At 33.3% G+C, this 16,147-nt stretch overlaps 10 protein-coding genes across 10 annotated transcripts; 7 read left to right on the top strand and 3 right to left on the bottom strand.

Annotated features, from left to right (window-relative positions):
* The first annotated feature begins 52 nt into the window (after positions 1-52).
* On the top strand, positions 53-1,188 carry HYPBUDRAFT_129487 (leucine carboxy methyltransferase). The gene has a single exon (XM_020219405.1). It carries the CDS (start codon positions 59-61, stop codon positions 1,139-1,141), a length of 1,083 nt encoding a protein of 360 aa, XP_020074301.1. The 5' UTR covers positions 53-58; the 3' UTR covers positions 1,142-1,188.
* A 95-nt stretch (positions 1,189-1,283) lies between these two features.
* On the top strand, positions 1,284-2,653 carry HYPBUDRAFT_154066 (cystathionine beta-lyase). The gene has a single exon (XM_020221880.1). The coding sequence runs from the start codon at positions 1,341-1,343 to the stop codon at positions 2,550-2,552; it is 1,212 nt and encodes a 403-aa protein (XP_020074300.1). The 5' UTR covers positions 1,284-1,340; the 3' UTR covers positions 2,553-2,653.
* Positions 2,654-2,794: 141 nt separating this feature from the next.
* RFA1 (replication factor A subunit protein) lies at positions 2,795-4,683 on the top strand (the record flags this gene model as incomplete). Its single annotated transcript, XM_020219877.1, has 2 exons — positions 2,795-3,215; positions 3,273-4,683. The coding sequence occupies 2 exons, from the start codon at positions 2,795-2,797 to the stop codon at positions 4,649-4,651; spliced, it is 1,800 nt and encodes a 599-aa protein (XP_020074299.1). The 3' UTR covers positions 4,652-4,683.
* A 164-nt stretch (positions 4,684-4,847) lies between these two features.
* PDR6 (Pdr6p) lies at positions 4,848-7,964 on the bottom strand (the record flags this gene model as incomplete). Its single annotated transcript, XM_020219045.1, has 2 exons — positions 4,848-7,697; positions 7,731-7,964. Coding segments are annotated over 2 exons (3,084 nt in total), but the record flags the coding sequence as incomplete, so codon positions are not given.
* Positions 7,965-8,689: 725 nt separating this feature from the next.
* On the top strand, positions 8,690-10,813 carry HYPBUDRAFT_8142 (aminopeptidase P; the record flags this gene model as incomplete). The annotated part of the gene is made up of 1 exon (XM_020223714.1): positions 8,690-10,813. The coding sequence occupies one exon, from the start codon at positions 8,690-8,692 to the stop codon at positions 10,811-10,813; it is 2,124 nt and encodes a 707-aa protein (XP_020074297.1).
* A 321-nt stretch (positions 10,814-11,134) lies between these two features.
* ISA1 (Fe-binding Fe/S cluster assembly protein) lies at positions 11,135-12,090 on the top strand. The gene has a single exon (XM_020221879.1). It carries the CDS (start codon positions 11,146-11,148, stop codon positions 12,031-12,033), a length of 888 nt encoding a protein of 295 aa, XP_020074296.1. The 5' UTR covers positions 11,135-11,145; the 3' UTR covers positions 12,034-12,090.
* Positions 12,091-12,536: 446 nt separating this feature from the next.
* On the top strand, positions 12,537-13,496 carry SOD6 (Sod6p; the record flags this gene model as incomplete). Its single annotated transcript, XM_020220286.1, has 1 exon — positions 12,537-13,496. The coding sequence occupies one exon, from the start codon at positions 12,537-12,539 to the stop codon at positions 13,494-13,496; it is 960 nt and encodes a 319-aa protein (XP_020074295.1).
* A 51-nt stretch (positions 13,497-13,547) lies between these two features.
* HYPBUDRAFT_150599 (uncharacterized protein) lies at positions 13,548-13,967 on the bottom strand (the record flags this gene model as incomplete). Its single annotated transcript, XM_020220285.1, has 1 exon — positions 13,548-13,967. One exon carries the CDS (start codon positions 13,965-13,967, stop codon positions 13,548-13,550), a length of 420 nt encoding a protein of 139 aa, XP_020074294.1.
* A 109-nt stretch (positions 13,968-14,076) lies between these two features.
* Positions 14,077-14,703, bottom strand: HYPBUDRAFT_114544 (uncharacterized protein; the record flags this gene model as incomplete). Its single annotated transcript, XM_020219051.1, has 1 exon — positions 14,077-14,703. The coding sequence occupies one exon, from the start codon at positions 14,701-14,703 to the stop codon at positions 14,077-14,079; it is 627 nt and encodes a 208-aa protein (XP_020074293.1).
* A 151-nt stretch (positions 14,704-14,854) lies between these two features.
* HYPBUDRAFT_168675 (uncharacterized protein) lies at positions 14,855-15,969 on the top strand. Its single transcript, XM_020222814.1, has 2 exons — positions 14,855-15,020; positions 15,072-15,969. The coding sequence occupies exons 1-2, from the start codon at positions 14,889-14,891 to the stop codon at positions 15,786-15,788; spliced, it is 849 nt and encodes a 282-aa protein (XP_020074292.1). The 5' UTR covers positions 14,855-14,888; the 3' UTR covers positions 15,789-15,969.
* Positions 15,970-16,147: the final 178 nt, after the last annotated feature.

Genomic DNA, 16,147 nt, shown 5'->3' with positions numbered 1-16,147 from the left:
TTAAAGTAGAAGTAATCAGCATTAACCCAGCATTAAAAGCTATTACTATTCAATTAGCATGTTATCGCCTAGCGAGAAAAGAGATAAGATAATACGAGCCACCGATTTGGATGCGCTCAGCTGTCGTTACAGCACCAATAACAAGTCATATTTCCAACCGGCCGATAACTACATTAATAAGATAATAGCCTCTTATCAAAATCATTTACAGTTTTGCAAAGGGTACTCTCAATTGTCAGCAGGGAGAACACTTAGATCGGTCTTTAATGAGCAGAAATTGCCATTGATAAATAGAGGAACTTATTTGCGGACAAAAGTCATCGATTTAGTGGTGGAAGAGTTCATCAAGGAATTCAAACAAGTGCAAATCATTTCGTTGGGAGGAGGCTCCGACACGCGGTGCTTCAGAGTGTTTGAAAAGTACCAGGAGAATATCAAGTACATTGAGTTTGATTTCCCGGAATCGGTTAAAATAAAGAAATTGGCAATTGAAAATGACGAAGAATTGAAAAAATTGATTGGTGATACCGCTGAAGCCAAAGAAATTGGCACCAAAGAAGAGTTTGTTCAATTGGAGAGCGAGTTGCATACCGCCAAGTATCATTTGATTGGATTCGACTTGAGAGAGTTGGACCAGTTGAATGAAGACTACATCGATAAAGATACCCCAACCCTCATCTTGAGTGAATGTGTCCTTTGTTATCTTACCCCCAAGGAAAATGAAGACATCATGAGCTACTGGAAAAACAAACTTGATAAAAGATGCTATTTAATCTATGAACCAATGTCTTTAAATGATGCATTTGGTGAAACCATGACTCAAAATTTATCAAATAGAGGTATTGATTTACATACTTTCCATAAGTATCCAAACCTAACCACTAGACATAGCTTCTTTCGCGATACCATCGGTCTCAACAACGTTAAGCTCACCGATACTAGTGATATTGCCGGCTACTCTGGCAGTTTATCTAATAAAGAGTGGATTAGTACCACTGAATTGAACCGTATCAACCGGTTAGAACTAATCGATGAACTAGAAGAGATTAGACTCCTTTTCAAGCACTACTGCTTGTGTTACGGTGAACTGCACAACTTCCATTTCAACGGCATCAATAAATATAAGTGGATGATTGAATAGACCTTATATAGTCTGTATAGCTCAATATACTGCATACTCTGACTCACTATCAGCAGAAATGATGCAATTTGCTAACAAAACAAAAAAAAAAAAAAGAAAAATCTGAGAAACCAGCGAAATTTTTGAAATATTCACTTATTAACTGTTATTAACTTCTACTTCTCAACTCTTACTCATTTATATCTGATTTATATCTAAGATGGCCCCTAAGAGTTATTCTTTAGAAACCGAGTTGGTTTTCAACAAGTCCAGTGATCAATACAATGCGTCGGTTGCTCCGTTATACCAGTCAGCTACTTTCAAACAGCCTTCGTTATCTAATATGGGAGAATATGACTATACTAGATCGGGGAACCCAACAAGAACTTATTTACAAAACCATATGGCTAGAATCATGAAGGCAAACTATACTTTTGCTGTCACTAGTGGGATGGGATGTCTTGACGTTATCACCAGACTTTTAAAGCCAGGGGATGAAGTTATTGCGGGTGATGATTTATATGGGGGTACTAATCGATTATTGAATTATCTCAACTCTAAAGGAGACTTGAAAGTTCATCATTATGATACTACCAATACTGAGCTTATCAAATCCAAAATTAGCTCGTCTACCAAGATGATTTTTTTGGAAAGTCCAACTAATCCATTAATTAAGGTTGTTGATGTTAAAGCAATTGCTGATTATGCCCATCAGGTCAATCCAAACGTGGTTGTTGTCTTTGATAATACCATGATGTCTCCTATCTTGATGACTCCTTTGGATTTAGGTGTTGATATCCAATATGAATCAGCCACCAAGTATTTAAACGGTCATCACGATCTTATGGCGGGGATCATTGCTGTTAGAGATTCTAAGTTAGCAGAACAAGTTTACTACGTGATCAATTCAACCGGCTGCGGCTTGTCTCCATTTGATTCTTGGTTATTGTCCAGAGGTTTAAGAACTTTGGCTATTAGAATTGAAAGACAACAAGCCAACTGTATTAAAATTGCAGAATTCTTACAATCAATTGGATTCAAAGTTAGATATCCGGGAATCAAATCCCATCCTCAATACCACTTGCATCAATCCATGTGCAAAGGTAGCGGGGCAGTTCTTAGTTTTGAAACCGGTTCAATTAAAACCTCTGAAAAAATTGTTGAAAATACTGACATTTTTGGTATAGCTGTTAGTTTTGGTTGTGTTAATTCTTTAATCTCCATGCCTTGTAAAATGTCCCATGCTTCCATCGACGCTAAAACTAGAGAAGAACGTGACTTCCCTGAGGACTTGATTCGTCTTTGTATCGGAATTGAAAATATCGATGATTTAATTAATGATTTAACCAAAGCCTTATTAAAATCAGGTGCAGTTAAAATCAATGAAAAAGATGAATTGTTCAGTGTTGTTGGGGTTGAAGCTAAATTATAATTTTCTCTCTACGCTTGCATCTTCTCTCTTGTCTCCATATATTCCTATCTTCAGTTCTTTTCCCTTCAATATTAGTTATTGTATATAAAATTTAATAAAAGCTAGTCTTTATATGCCTGGTGTATGGGTGTAGTGCTCGCCATTTGCCTACGCGTCTTTTTCTTTTAAAAAATTGGCAAGCGCGTAGTAAAATCAACAGTTTCCTACTTCTTCTCTTTCAATCATTCAATAGTTGATCTAAAATGCAACCTCAAGATTACGGTATAGTGCCTGGAAGTCTCAAGGAGTTACTTTCCGTCAAGGATAACCATAAATGGCAAGGTAAACCCATTGTTGCTCAAGTTCAAAACTCCAAGATTCTTCAAGAACAAAATACTGATAAAAAGTATCGACTTATTGTTTCTGACGGTGCTTATAGTATCCATGCTGTTGTTGATCAGAATAATAATAACTACTTGGAAAGTAATGGTTTTTCCAGATTTTCAATTATTCTTTTGAAAAGTTATACCATTGCCAAAACTAAGAAAAGAGTGATGATCATTAATGATCTTGAAGTTAAAGTTCCAAAAGCTGATAAAATCTCCGAAAATGCAGTTCCCTGTGATACTTATTATGACCAGAACCCTGCGGATGACTTGGTTGCCCAAGCAAATGCCAAAGTTGGTGCCGGTCCTGATATTCCAGCGGTTGCATTAAATGTTGACTCTAAACCGCAACAAGTAAGACAACCTCAGCAACAACAACAACAACAACAACAACAACCTCCTGCCAACCATGGTCCTATTTGTCCAATTGAGTCGATCTCACCTTTCTCAAATAGATGGACCATTAAAGCTAGAGTATCCTATAAAGGGGACATGAGAAGATGGTCTAATCAACGTGGTGAAGGAAGATTATTCAATGTGAATTTCTTAGATGAATCAGATGAAATTAGAGCCACTTCTTTCAATGAAGATGCCGATAAGTTCTTTGAATTATTACAGGAAGATAAAGTCTACTATGTCACCAAAGCGAGAGTTGTTCCATCAAAACCAAATTTTAGTAATTTAAGTCATACTTATGAATTAAATTTAGGAAGAGATACTCAAATCACTGAATGTTTCGATACTGCTGATGTTCCTAAAATCAATTTCAATTTTACTAAATTGAATCAAATAGAATCAGTAGAAGCTAATTCTATTCTTGATGTTATCGGGGTTTTGAAAAATGTTAATAATTGTGAAGAAATGACTGCTAAATCTACTGGTAAACCATTCCAAAAAAGAAATGTCACCATTGTTGATAACTCTAATTATGCAATCGACGTTACCTTATGGAATAAAGTTGCCGAAGAATTCAACGTCCCGACCGGTTCCGTACTTGCTTTTAAAGGTGTTAAGGCTAATGATTTCGGTGGTAGATCTTTAAGTTTAACCCCTGCTGGTAATATGGTCTTAAATCCTGATGTTAATGAATCTTATTCTTTGAAAGGTTGGTATGATAGCGAAGGTATTAATGAAAGCTTCCAAACTTTGAAAGTTGAAAAATCTGCTGGTAATTCATTTTTAAATGATCGTAAATCTATTCTTCAAGTTCAAGATGAAAATTTGGGTAAAAATGAAAAACCAGATTATTTCAATACAAAAGCTTGTATTAATTACTTTAAAACTTCTAATATTGCTTACCCTGCTTGTATTAACGAAGTTCAAAGAGGTGAAAATGTTACTACTTGTAATAGAAAAATTATCGAAGAAAATGAAAGTACTTGGAGATGTGAAAAATGTAATATCACTTACAATCAACCTCACTATAGATATATCATCAACTGCTCAATAACTGATCATACCGGTCAAATTTGGGTCACTTTGTTTGATGCTGATGCTGAAAGAATCTTCAAAAAATCCGCTGATGAAATGGTTAACTTGAAGGCCAACGATGAACATGCTTTTAACCAAATCACAAATAATCTTATAATGAATGAATATGGTTTCAGAATAAAAGCAACTCAAGATTCTTTCAATAATGAACTTAGAATAAGATTCACTGTTGCTGGTATTTTTGATATTGATTATAATACCGAAAGTGAGTTCTTAGCAAAACAATTAGAATCAGTTCTTTGATTTTTTACTCGATTATATATCTAATTTTTTCGAATTATTGTTATGACTTCCAATTTTTTTCTTCTTCTATGTGAATCGTCTACTGTTTTGTATAATACTTTAATACATATTTTTCAATATTTACATAATGTAAAAAGGCAAAAAAAAAAAAAAAAAAGATGATGCAAAAAAGTCAAAAAAAAAAAAATAAAAAAAATTAAAAGCTTTGTTGGTTGAATTCAATAAGCCCATTGACTGCTAACCAAAATTTTTTCAAAACTTCATTGGCAGATCTTTGACCTCTTGTAACCATTAATTGATTGATGAAAGTTTCCAATGATTTTTCACTTATTTTATCGCGGTTAATGATTTCATGATCGTTAGCTAATATATATATAAGCTTCTTTTTAAGAACTAATGGGAATTTACCGATCAATTGTCTGAAAATTGGATAATATGAGTCCAAGTTCGATCTTGAAGTTGTCAAAAAAGATTTTAGCAAATTTTTAAGAAAAAATTCTGTGAAAATTTCATTGGTTTGAAATAAGTCATTTATTCTTTCATGATCAGGTAATTTACCCTTTTTCAAACTAATTAAATTAACCCAAAATTTCAGTACTGATTTGATAATGAAAGTTTCTTTGGCGTTTAAACCTTCAATAGCAAAGGCTAAGACTATCTCATTGAAAATTGGTGACATCAAAATCAAGGACGGCTTTCTTTCTAAAATAGTGGAGAATAAATCAATTGAACATTTAATCAAATCTGGATCGGATTTTAGTAATTGTAAATGATTAGTAAACACTTTTTCAATTAGGTTGTTAATTAAAGAATCATCTAAATCTTTGAAATTGATTATTATGACAGTTTCGATCAATGAGTATATATGTGGAACTGAATCAACATTGGTCAATTGATTCATTTTAGTGATTAAATATTGAAAAATAGTATCATTATCGAAAGTGAATGGTCCATGTAGAGGTTCTCCCAAACCAGTTTTCAATATTAAGCAGCATCTTTCTGTGACTGTAGAATTTTGGGAGAATTGTGAATGATTGAGAGAATATTGTTCTATTATTGATACAACAACATTCTTAATATGCAAATTATCATTCAACCAATAGTCATTGATGGCAAGTTGTTCTGATTGAGAATATAAATCTTCCGGTTCATCAGGTAATTGACAACCTTTACCAATTTCAAGGACACAAGAAAGGATAGAAATTAAGTAATCTTCTTGGTCTTCGTTAAGGCTATCAGAGGAACCCAACATTTTTAATGAAGTTTGATTGATAAGCTCCAAAATTCGACTTAAGATCAAGCCGAATTCATTAGGATCTTTCAAACATTGAGCAATCGAAGCATAGGAATTGAATAACCTTTGTCTAATTAAATGGTCTAATTGTTGGTTTTTTAAGATTTCAATAAGTATAACTTCTAAATTAGGTAAGAAGGAAACCAAGTTGGTACGACATTCTTGACAAATTTTTAAAATTGTTTTCGAAGTAATCAACGATAATGAAGATAAAGCATCATTATTCAAAGTCTTAAGGATGATTGAAAAAAGTAAATCAAATATGTCACCTAAATAGTTCTTACCAATTTCAGTTTTCAAAAAAAATTGACATGACGATAGGTAATTTATCAAAGTTGAATAATGGTATTGATTCAAACCAACTTCTATTGGTAACATATTATATATGTTTAATAAGTTATTTTCAAAGATTATTTTAGTAAAAGGAAGAAGATTTTTTGATTGAGATTCATAGAAAGTACAATCTTCATTAATTTTGAATAACAAGTAGAGGGTTGCTTCGATATTGATCAATTTTTCAGGGTTTGATTCAGCTAGTAACAAGTTGTTAGTAACATCTAGGCATAAATTTTCATAAAAGGGCAATTTCAATAAGGAGTATATTAGAATGAAAAAATCGGCCACGTTATGACGATAATTCAAGAATTCTGATTTTGAATTTTTCAAAACTTCAAAAGGAATTAAATGAATTTTCAGCCAATAAATTGAACAAACTTGGTTGAAAATTTTAGTAATTTCCAGATTGAAATTTTCGACATAACTCTGATTATCTAATTGTTCAAAATAAGTTTTAAAAGTTTCTTCATCATCAACAAAAATGCTAGCTAGCTCTTCCCAGAATCCTAATAATAGTTCACTTATTGATTCTTCAATGATTGGAATTCCCGGTATATCAGTAAGTTTAATTATTATCGATAAGATATGTTGAGAGTCACCTTCTAATAAATTTTTGGAAAACCTTAAAATATCTAATTGGACAAAAATGATGATTAAATTTATAAAAGTTGAGACTTCATCTTGATAAATTTCTCTATTATCATTATTGAAAACCACAATATCTAAAAAGTGAACTCCCCAATGATTATTTTCGAAGAATAAAGATTTTAAGAAATTTTTAGAATCATTATTCAACATAGAAGGGTTGATTTCCAAAATTTCTGTCAAGACAGAAATCGATTGATTTGAAAGGTCAAAATCCATATCTTCAATTGGTAAAGAAGCAAAAGAAGGATTAAGAAAAGGTATGAATATGAATTGGATGATATTTTGCACATCCTGATGAGAGTATCTTACTGAAGATATTTGTTCAGCGATAGATATATAAGAGACCCAAGAATTTATAGTGGAAAGAGTTAATGAATGAATTGAGGATGGTAATTTTTGATTACTGTCTAGTATTAGATGGTTTAAATAAGATAAAATGGAGTTAAATTTCTCAAAGATTGAATCATAGATGAAGCTGTGTATCAATGAATCATTTGAATCCAATTTTTTCGAAATATCTTCGATTAAAATGGTGTAAAAAACAAGAATCAAATTAACATGATCTTCCGGTAAGAAAGAGATGGTTCGCTCAATATCGTGTTCATTATCTAATCCATCCAAAGACAAAATAACTTTTAATAAAGTATCAATTGGATTTTGATAATGTTTATAATTTGAGATAAATATTTGGGATAAATTTGATAGTAATTTCCTTATAATGAATAAGTTTTGATTCAAGTCGGTTTGAATCAAGTTAAATAGGTGTAACTGCAAATCATGAATCAATTTTTCTAACAAAACGGTATTATTGTTAATTTCATCATCATCTTTTGATGATGAATTGGATAATGATAAATGGTTATTTATAAATACAGTAAAAGTCAAAGCACCAAAATACTTACAGTTTTTCAAAGGAGTATTCAATAACGAGTTTGCTAAGTCATACCCATACGAGGACCTCTGGATTTCTTGTAATGACTTCTGAGTGGAGTTAATTTCCGATGGATCACTGGATGAGTAGAGTTTTTCAATGTTCTATAACCTTTTGTTAGCACTCTCCCGGCGGCATAGCAAAACTTCCCAAATAACGTACCTGCGCAACCGACTCCAAGTCCCATTGGGCTGTTCCCATGATCAGTCGGTTGTAATATCAAGGTTTAATGGAAAAGAAGAAGGTATTCATTTTCTTTGGCGGCTAAAATGTTGCTTCAAAAATTATCATCACAGGTCACGTGATCAACCAACTAAACACCCGTACACCAAACACCCACTCCGTACACCCAAAAAAGCTGAAGCATTTAGTACCGGTCGCTTTTAGAACCAAATAGACCCTTTACGACCAGCCAGTAAGAGGTCAGTAAATGTAATGGTCAGCTCAACCATCTGCATTGTATGTAAGGAGGAGCCGTCTATATTTGTAAACTTTCCTGAGAATCAGTTGATTTTCCAGAGTTAGTGTACAAGTAAATTTGAGCTACGAATAACAATATCAACAACTACATAACTGCACAGCTACACCATTAGCTATACAACTACAACACTGGCTATACCACTGGCTATACAATTACACAATTAGACTATATAAGATATAAAGACTTACGGATAGCAGCAGTACAACTTGCTCATCTTTTTTTAGCTGGTTAATTAGGCTTTTCGGGATTCTCACTAACAGGAAAGCATTCGTTTTTTTCTCTCATCTAAACCCTTTAAAATTTGACTAATCAACTTCTTTTCAAGGTTATTGTTATTAGATATTGAAAATGCAAGTATCATCACAGAGAAGAGTTAATAGGGCCCAGTGTTCTAACTGTACTTGTTCTCCAGGATTATTATCGCGTACCAATAAACGGTCATCATGGTTTGCTAAACAGATTAATTTGAAGAGAAATCCCCAAGGTTCATCACTTTCGAGGTCAGGCTCACGTAAAGGATCAGTTTTCACCATTAACGCTGCTTCGTTATGTTTGCCTGATACTCAAGAAGTGAATACCTCGCAAAGATTAGCTAAGTTGAGACAAGTTATGGCTGAATACAATTTAGGGATTTACATTGTACCAAGTGAAGACCAACACCAATCGGAATATGTATCAGCTTTTGATCAGAAAAGATCATTTATATCTGGATTCCAAGGGTCAGCTGGGGTTGCTATTATTACTAGAGATGTTACCTCGATGAATGAAACCCCCGATGGATTAGCTGCATTGTCAACTGATGGACGTTATTTTAATCAGGCCACTAATGAATTAGATTTTAATTGGACATTATTGAAACAAGGTGGCGGGAATATTAGCTGGGAAGATTGGACTATTAAACAAGCAATTCAATTATCATTGGATTCCGGTAGTAAGATTAATATTGGGGTTGATCCAAAATTAATAAATTATCAATTATATGAAAAGATTAATTTCAAAGTAAATGAATCATTAAAACGTAATCCCAAAGCAGAAATTGAACTAGTTGCCATTAAAGATAATTTAATTGAAAAAATCTGGGGAGAATTTGAAGAAATTCCAATTAAAAATTTTGATAAATCAATTTCGTTATTAAATAACGAATTTACTGGAGAAACGGTTAAATCTAAATTAGAAAGAATAATAAATTATATTAAAAATGATATTTCCAGTAATGGACTTATTATAAGTTCCCTTGATGAAATTGCTTGGTTATTAAATTTAAGAGGTTGTGATATTGAATATAATCCAGTTTTTTATAGTTATTTAATAATAACTGATGAAGGAGAAATTAATTTCTTCGTTGATAAAACCAGGTTTAGCGATGTTAAAATTGAACAATATTTATTATCAAACCATATTTCAATTAAACCATATGAAGAGTTTTGGATAAATTTAATTGAAATCAGTAAAAAATTTAATTTAATGAATAAAAAATTTTCGATAATTCCAAATTCTAATTCTTGGGAAATTGTTAGAAATTTAAAATGTTCTTGGATTCCAAATTTAAGATCTCCAATTGAAGATTTCAAATCAATTAAAAATGATGTTGAATTGCAAGGTGCTCGTAAGGCTCATCTTAAAGATGGTAGAGCTTTAATTAAATTTTTCAGTTGGTTAGAAAATGAATTAAATAACAAAATTGAATTAATTGATGAATGTCAAGCAAATGATCAATTAACTAATTTTAGAAAAGAAGAAGAACATTTCGTTGGTCTTTCTTTTGAAACCATCAGTGCTACTGGTTCAAACGGTGCCATTATTCATTATAAGCCAATTAGGGGCAATTGTTCAATTATTGATCCAAATAATATTTATCTTAATGATTCGGGTTCCCAATTTTCAGAAGGTACTACGGATATTACAAGAACTTTCCATTTTAATAAACCAACTAAAGATCAATGTAAAAATTATACTTTGGTCTTGAAAGGTAATATTGCTTTAGCTAATTTAAAGTTCCCAGAAAACACTACTGGTAATTTAATTGATTCAATTGCAAGACAACATTTATGGAATTATGGTTTAGATTATGGTCACGGTACTTCTCACGGTATTGGTTCTTATTTAAACGTTCATGAAGGTCCAATTGGTATTGGCCCAAGACCAAATGCAGCCACTTCTTTCTTAAAACCAGGCCAAATAATATCAAATGAACCCGGCTACTATGAAGATGACGAATACGGTATCAGAATCGAAAACGTAATGATCATTAAAAAGTCCGGTTATAAATACGCTGGTAAAAACTTTTTGGAATTTGAAACTATTACGAAAGTCCCCTTCTGTCATAATTTAATTGACAAATCTTTGCTAACCAGAGTGGAAATCGATTGGATTAACAATTACCATAGTGAAATTTGGAATCTTTACCAACACGACTTCACTAAAAACAGCCTTGAATATAACTGGTTGAAAAGAGAAACTTCTCCTTTATAAATTTTGCAGTAATAATTAAATTAAATTAAATTAAATTAATATATAAACCTCCGTACATATAGTATAACACCCGTACACCAAGGTGCATCCGAGAGTCGGACTTTGAAGGTCCGTCCACGTGACCTCATACTCCCAGCCAATCAGCGTCGAGCAAGTGCTGCTTACACACTCAGTGTTAGTAATCGCTGGTAGTTACGGGGTGAAGGATGCGGGGGTCGTGCACCGTCAGAAACCGTCACAGAAAATTTTGTAAGCGTTTAAGCAATTAGCTTTATTATAAAAATATAACTAATTCTTCTTTATCATTTATATATTCATATTCTTTAATCATAATGTTGGCAAGGAAATTAATATTGTCTAATTTGAATACTACTTGCAAGAGGTTTATTTCCCATGAATCCAAGAAGGGAGGGAAACGTTATATACAAACGATTCCAACTAACAAATCAAGTACTCCTGATTTTTATTCTGGTTTGAATTATAGTTTGAAATCAAAAGGTGATGATGGTAATAATGCTTCTGTATCTAGTGGAGGTGGTTCTAAATGGGCTAAACATTCGCTAACTTTCCCCAGTTCCGAATTACCGGCTGAAAAGGAGGAACAACAGAAGTTAAAACAAAAAGCATCTACTGCTCCATTGAGAAGATCAAGAGCTTCTAAATTTTCCAATAGATCCTTAAAAGATATTTCTACTCCATCCGCATCTTCGAATGTCAAGACTGACTCTTCTGCATCACCAAAATCATCCACTGCATCTGATACCACTACTAATACTCCAAATATAACGGTTGCTAGTGAACCTAGTATGCCAAAAGTGAATGAAACCAAAAACAATACTGCATCAACTGAAGCTCCTAAGAAGGCTAAGAAACCAAGAAGAGCTTTACGTCCAAGAAAAGCATTGATTACCTTATCACCAAATGCCGTTGAGCATTTGAGAGGATTATTGGACCAACCCGAACCTCAATTAATAAGAATTGGTGTTAAAAACCGTGGTTGTTCTGGTTTAACTTATCATTTAGAATACGTTACCGAAGGGGGTAAATTCGATGAATTGATTGAACAAGATGGAGTCAAGGTGTTGATTGACTCTAAAGCTCTTTTTTCAATTGTTGGTTCTGAAATGGACTGGTTGGATGATAAGTTGTCCTCCAGATTTATCTTTAAAAATCCAAATTCAAAGGGTACTTGCGGTTGCGGTGAATCTTTTATGGTTTAATCAATTACATTTTAATGACTACATTTTAACGGTTTTCAATTCTTTTCATAATTTATTCTAGATATAAAATATATACTTATTTATTCATTATATTTCCTTATTGTAGTATTAATTGTAGTACTGGAGATTGTAATGCTGGAGGTTAATCTCCATTTGATTTGACTCATTTGAATCGGAACCGAATCTGGTTCACGGATCTTTTTTTCCCGTTGCTGCGAATGGCAATTGTGTCGCAAATGGCTTTATTTGCGCATGTCGTCCCGACAAAGGTTGCAAAAAGCAGTTTACAAACATTAATTAAGCTGTTTTTAATACTAGATAATCTCCGGTTTTTGCAATTGGGAGATTCTGGTACCATCTTGCTACTTCTTTCTTCACTTGACTTCATTCTCAAGATTCTTATTTCAATTGGAAAGCATTCTTTCGGTATTGTCATATTAATTTTGTTCAGTCATTTCTTTTTCAACCAAACAACTAAATTTTAGAAGAATTATCGATATACAATGAATTCCTTTTTAATCAAGTCATTAACCATTATTGGTTTCTTAAATGCGTTAGTAAATGCCGATCAAGCACCCAAAATTAAACTGAATCCGAAAAATGTTTTTGCAATTGCAGAATTTCCTGCTGGTTTTGATGATAAAGTAATGGGTAATATTATATTTTCCGCTAAAAATGGTAAGATGGTTCAAGTTCATGTTGATATGACTGGGCTACCATCTTCGGGAGGTCCATTTCAATATCATATTCATGATAATCCAGTTCCAGAAAATGGCGATTGTAATAAAGTTGGTCTTCATTTTAATCCTTATAATGCCCCATCTGATTGTAATGAACAAAAAGATGATTCTTATTGTCAAGTTGGTGATTTATCTGGTAAACATGGATGGATTGATACAACATGTTTTGAAACCAAATATGATGATCCATTTCTCTCATTAAATAAAAAATCAAAATCATATATTGTTGGCAAATCAATTACTTTCCATTATGCAAATTTAACAAAATTTGCTTGTGCAAATATTGAATTAGTTTCAAAGGAAAGATTAAAACAATTAAAATTGGAATTTGAAAATCAAGATTTAACCACCACTAAAGTTGGTAATAATTTAGAAGATTATTCAAATTATTTTAATGAAAATCTGTTTATCAATTATAATTTTAATGAAGATGAATCAATTAATGAAGAAATTTTTGAATTGGCTCAAGAAAATAATGAAGAAGGTTATGATTATAATGAAAAAACCAATTCTCCAAGACAACTTATTAATATTGAATTTAATAATAAAAATAAATCTATTAATTCAACTCAACTTAATAAACCTAAGAATTGGACTAATTCTTCAAACGGTCAATTACAAAACTATGATTCTTCCAGTTGTGAGAATAACGCCGGAATTTTAAATTCTCAAAATGATTGGTTAACTGCTGGGTTAGGGGTTATCATTGGTTTATTAATTTAAATATATATTGCTATAAAACCATACACTATAAATGTTGATTGTAGTATTTTATTATTTGATTTTTCTGCATTCAAAATAAGTAGCGTCAACGTCATTGGGTAAAGAACAGAAATATTCTAATTTTTGCATATGTTTGAATAATTGAATTGAATTATAACCTAATTTCAAACATGTTTTACCTCCCTTTTCATTATTAGTGCATATTATACTTTCATCGGAGTATTTTTCACCGTCAATGATAAACAAGTTAGCAGGACGTTGTTCAACAAAGCTGGTTACGGATTTGTCATTCTCCTCGGCAGACTGTGGAGAAATATTCTTCACCTTGACTGGACCCGATAATTGGTCAAGAGTATGAGAAATATCGTTGGAAGACGCATTGTCTGCTTGGGCCGGAGCCAAGTTCAAAGGCTGGTGGGATTTCTGTTCGACCTGCTGCGGAGGCTTCTGTGAAAAGGGATTCCAAACCATTGTATACCAAATGAATAACTGAATAGAATAATCGAATAATTGAAGAGTACTAAAGAATCCGGGGATTTGTCGATGGCAATTTTTTTCCACCAAGCCGTAGGCCCGTACATCACAAATACAATCCCACTGATTCATTCAATCTCATTACACTCAAGAGATGGTCTCGGTAGGCAATGTGTTTGGGGTCCGCCAAGTTGAATAGCTGGCGCTCTTTCTTCTTCAGAAGGTCCAGCAGCATCTGCTCGGCCACGTGAGAGATGTTCCGGAGGAACGAATTGGAAATATCCAATTTTAAGTGATTGGGCGTATTTAAATCAATCTTTAACAAGTTCAACAAAATCGACTTCTCTAGTCTCTCGGGTGGTTGCTTGGAGGCATCTTGTTCATGAACCAACGGGACCGGCGACTCATCGGGACGGACTGTGGAATTGAATACAAAAATATAAGTGTTAACTATTCTTCTCCATTGATCAGGAGAATCTTTAGCAATATCAGAATCGACCCCCAATAAAATCTTGCGACGACTGTTGAAACTCTCCAAAGTGAACTTTCGTTTAAGTACGTCACAGTACACTTGTCTAAGATCAGTTTCTTCATCAATTAAGTTTCTTAACCTATAAAACTTCTTATACATTAACTTAGCACGAGCATTATAAGTAGGCAATTTTTGAAGCGATTCAACACTGGGGAACCTGGAAACCGCTCTGGTCAACGTGATGGCGGAGATGCTATCCATAGGCACCACCGTCTTGACAAAGGAACCCAACTTAGCCATGGCGATAAAGAAGTAGTTGAAGCTCATTGAAATTTTTAGTGAGAAACTCGTTTTATTCGCTTAAGCGCTTTTCTCTTAAGCGCTCAGTTTAACAACCACTGCGTTTTCCCACCGTCTTTACACCCCCAAAACAACATTGGCAATTGATGAAAGACCAGCTTTGTATTAAGAACGGGCAAGACGTGTTCAGTCTTCGCTACGATACTGGAGTATCCAACTACAATTGTGAAGAAAACGCGTGTTTGGACACTGTGGTTATCCCTCACACCAACTTATCGGTAAGTTATCTTTCAGTTATTTGTTAGAAAGACGATACTAACTAGTCGTAGGTGTATGTGAATATCAGCATCAACGGGTGCCGTACTGATTGGAGTCAGTGGAAGCTGCTTAACGATGCCATTGCTCAGTCAATGACTGAAAGTGGGATTTGGAATAGTTTACAGTACCAACCGAGTCTCCACATCGATAACGATGAAAACACCGGGTTCAAGCTTAACTTGAAGTGCCAGGTTATTCCTCAATTGCAAAATGACTTATCGAAGATCGAGTCCTTGGGCAGATTTTGCTTATTAATCTTGAACTTCAACTATAACACCCCAGAGTCAAAGTTATCGCTTCCCAAATTGCTCGAGTCTCTACACTATCTGTTGGCGTCATTGATTTTAAACTTGGAATACAAGTTCCCGTTGGTGTTTTCTGTGCATGGTAGAAAACTTCTACAAAACAACTATCCGTGGATGATTACCAATATTAATGAAGTATTATCGCTTCAACTCGAAAATGAAACTTCAGTTTATGAAAAAAACCGAAATTTGGTGCTCATGAAACTCATTTCGGACTTACAGAAAAAGACCCTTAATGAATTTAATACAATAAACATAATGAAAGAATGTGATGCTTCATCTTCCAGAAGAAAAAGCTGCGAATTTTTCAAAGCAAAATCCGCTTCCGATACAAATTATGTCTCCCGTACTAGCATTAAGAATATCGTCTACAGCTTTGGCATAATCAATATCGAGCGTATCCTATCCTCATTAACAAAATAAGTGATGCCTCTAGCCTAGTTCCATGTCCCTTTGGCGAGTCATTCACTCTTATTGTTGATGCCAGCTTTGTTTGTTGTTTTAAGCTTTTGTTTGTCCTTTTGTTTGTCCCTTTTGTTTTAAAAGTATTTGTGGTTGCACACCCTTTTCAATCTTTTTTTTGTTCTTTCTGCTTTAATTTTTTTTTTTTTTTTTAGCTTGTTGGTCTTTGCAAAGCTGGAATTCAAATCGAGCTAAATTGTAAACATTTTTGCAAGGGAAAATTCATCGCTAGCTCTGGAGTTTTTTGATATCTTGAATTAAAACATTAATCTTTTATTACTCTGTCTTTTCATAAATTATACTTTAACCAAAATCATATC

The sequence above is a fragment of the Hyphopichia burtonii genome, assembly GCF_001661395.1.
Source record: "Hyphopichia burtonii NRRL Y-1933 unplaced genomic scaffold HYPBUscaffold_8, whole genome shotgun sequence".
Taxonomy (NCBI): Eukaryota; Fungi; Ascomycota; class Pichiomycetes; order Serinales; family Debaryomycetaceae; genus Hyphopichia; species Hyphopichia burtonii.
Note: the sequence above shows the minus strand (reverse complement) of the source record. Positions and strands in the feature narration are given on the sequence as shown.

Coding starts and splice junctions, on each gene's coding strand:
- HYPBUDRAFT_129487 (XM_020219405.1), top strand. CDS start 59: ATGTTATCGCCTAGCGAGAAAAGAGATAAGATAATACGAGCCACCGAT.
- HYPBUDRAFT_154066 (XM_020221880.1), top strand. CDS start 1,341: ATGGCCCCTAAGAGTTATTCTTTAGAAACCGAGTTGGTTTTCAACAAG.
- ISA1 (XM_020221879.1), top strand. CDS start 11,146: ATGTTGGCAAGGAAATTAATATTGTCTAATTTGAATACTACTTGCAAG.
- HYPBUDRAFT_168675 (XM_020222814.1), top strand. CDS start 14,889: ATGAAAGACCAGCTTTGTATTAAGAACGGGCAAGACGTGTTCAGTCTT. Junction 15,021..15,071: donor TCCCTCACACCAACTTATCG/GTAAGTTATCTT, acceptor AACTAGTCGTAG/GTGTATGTGAATATCAGCAT.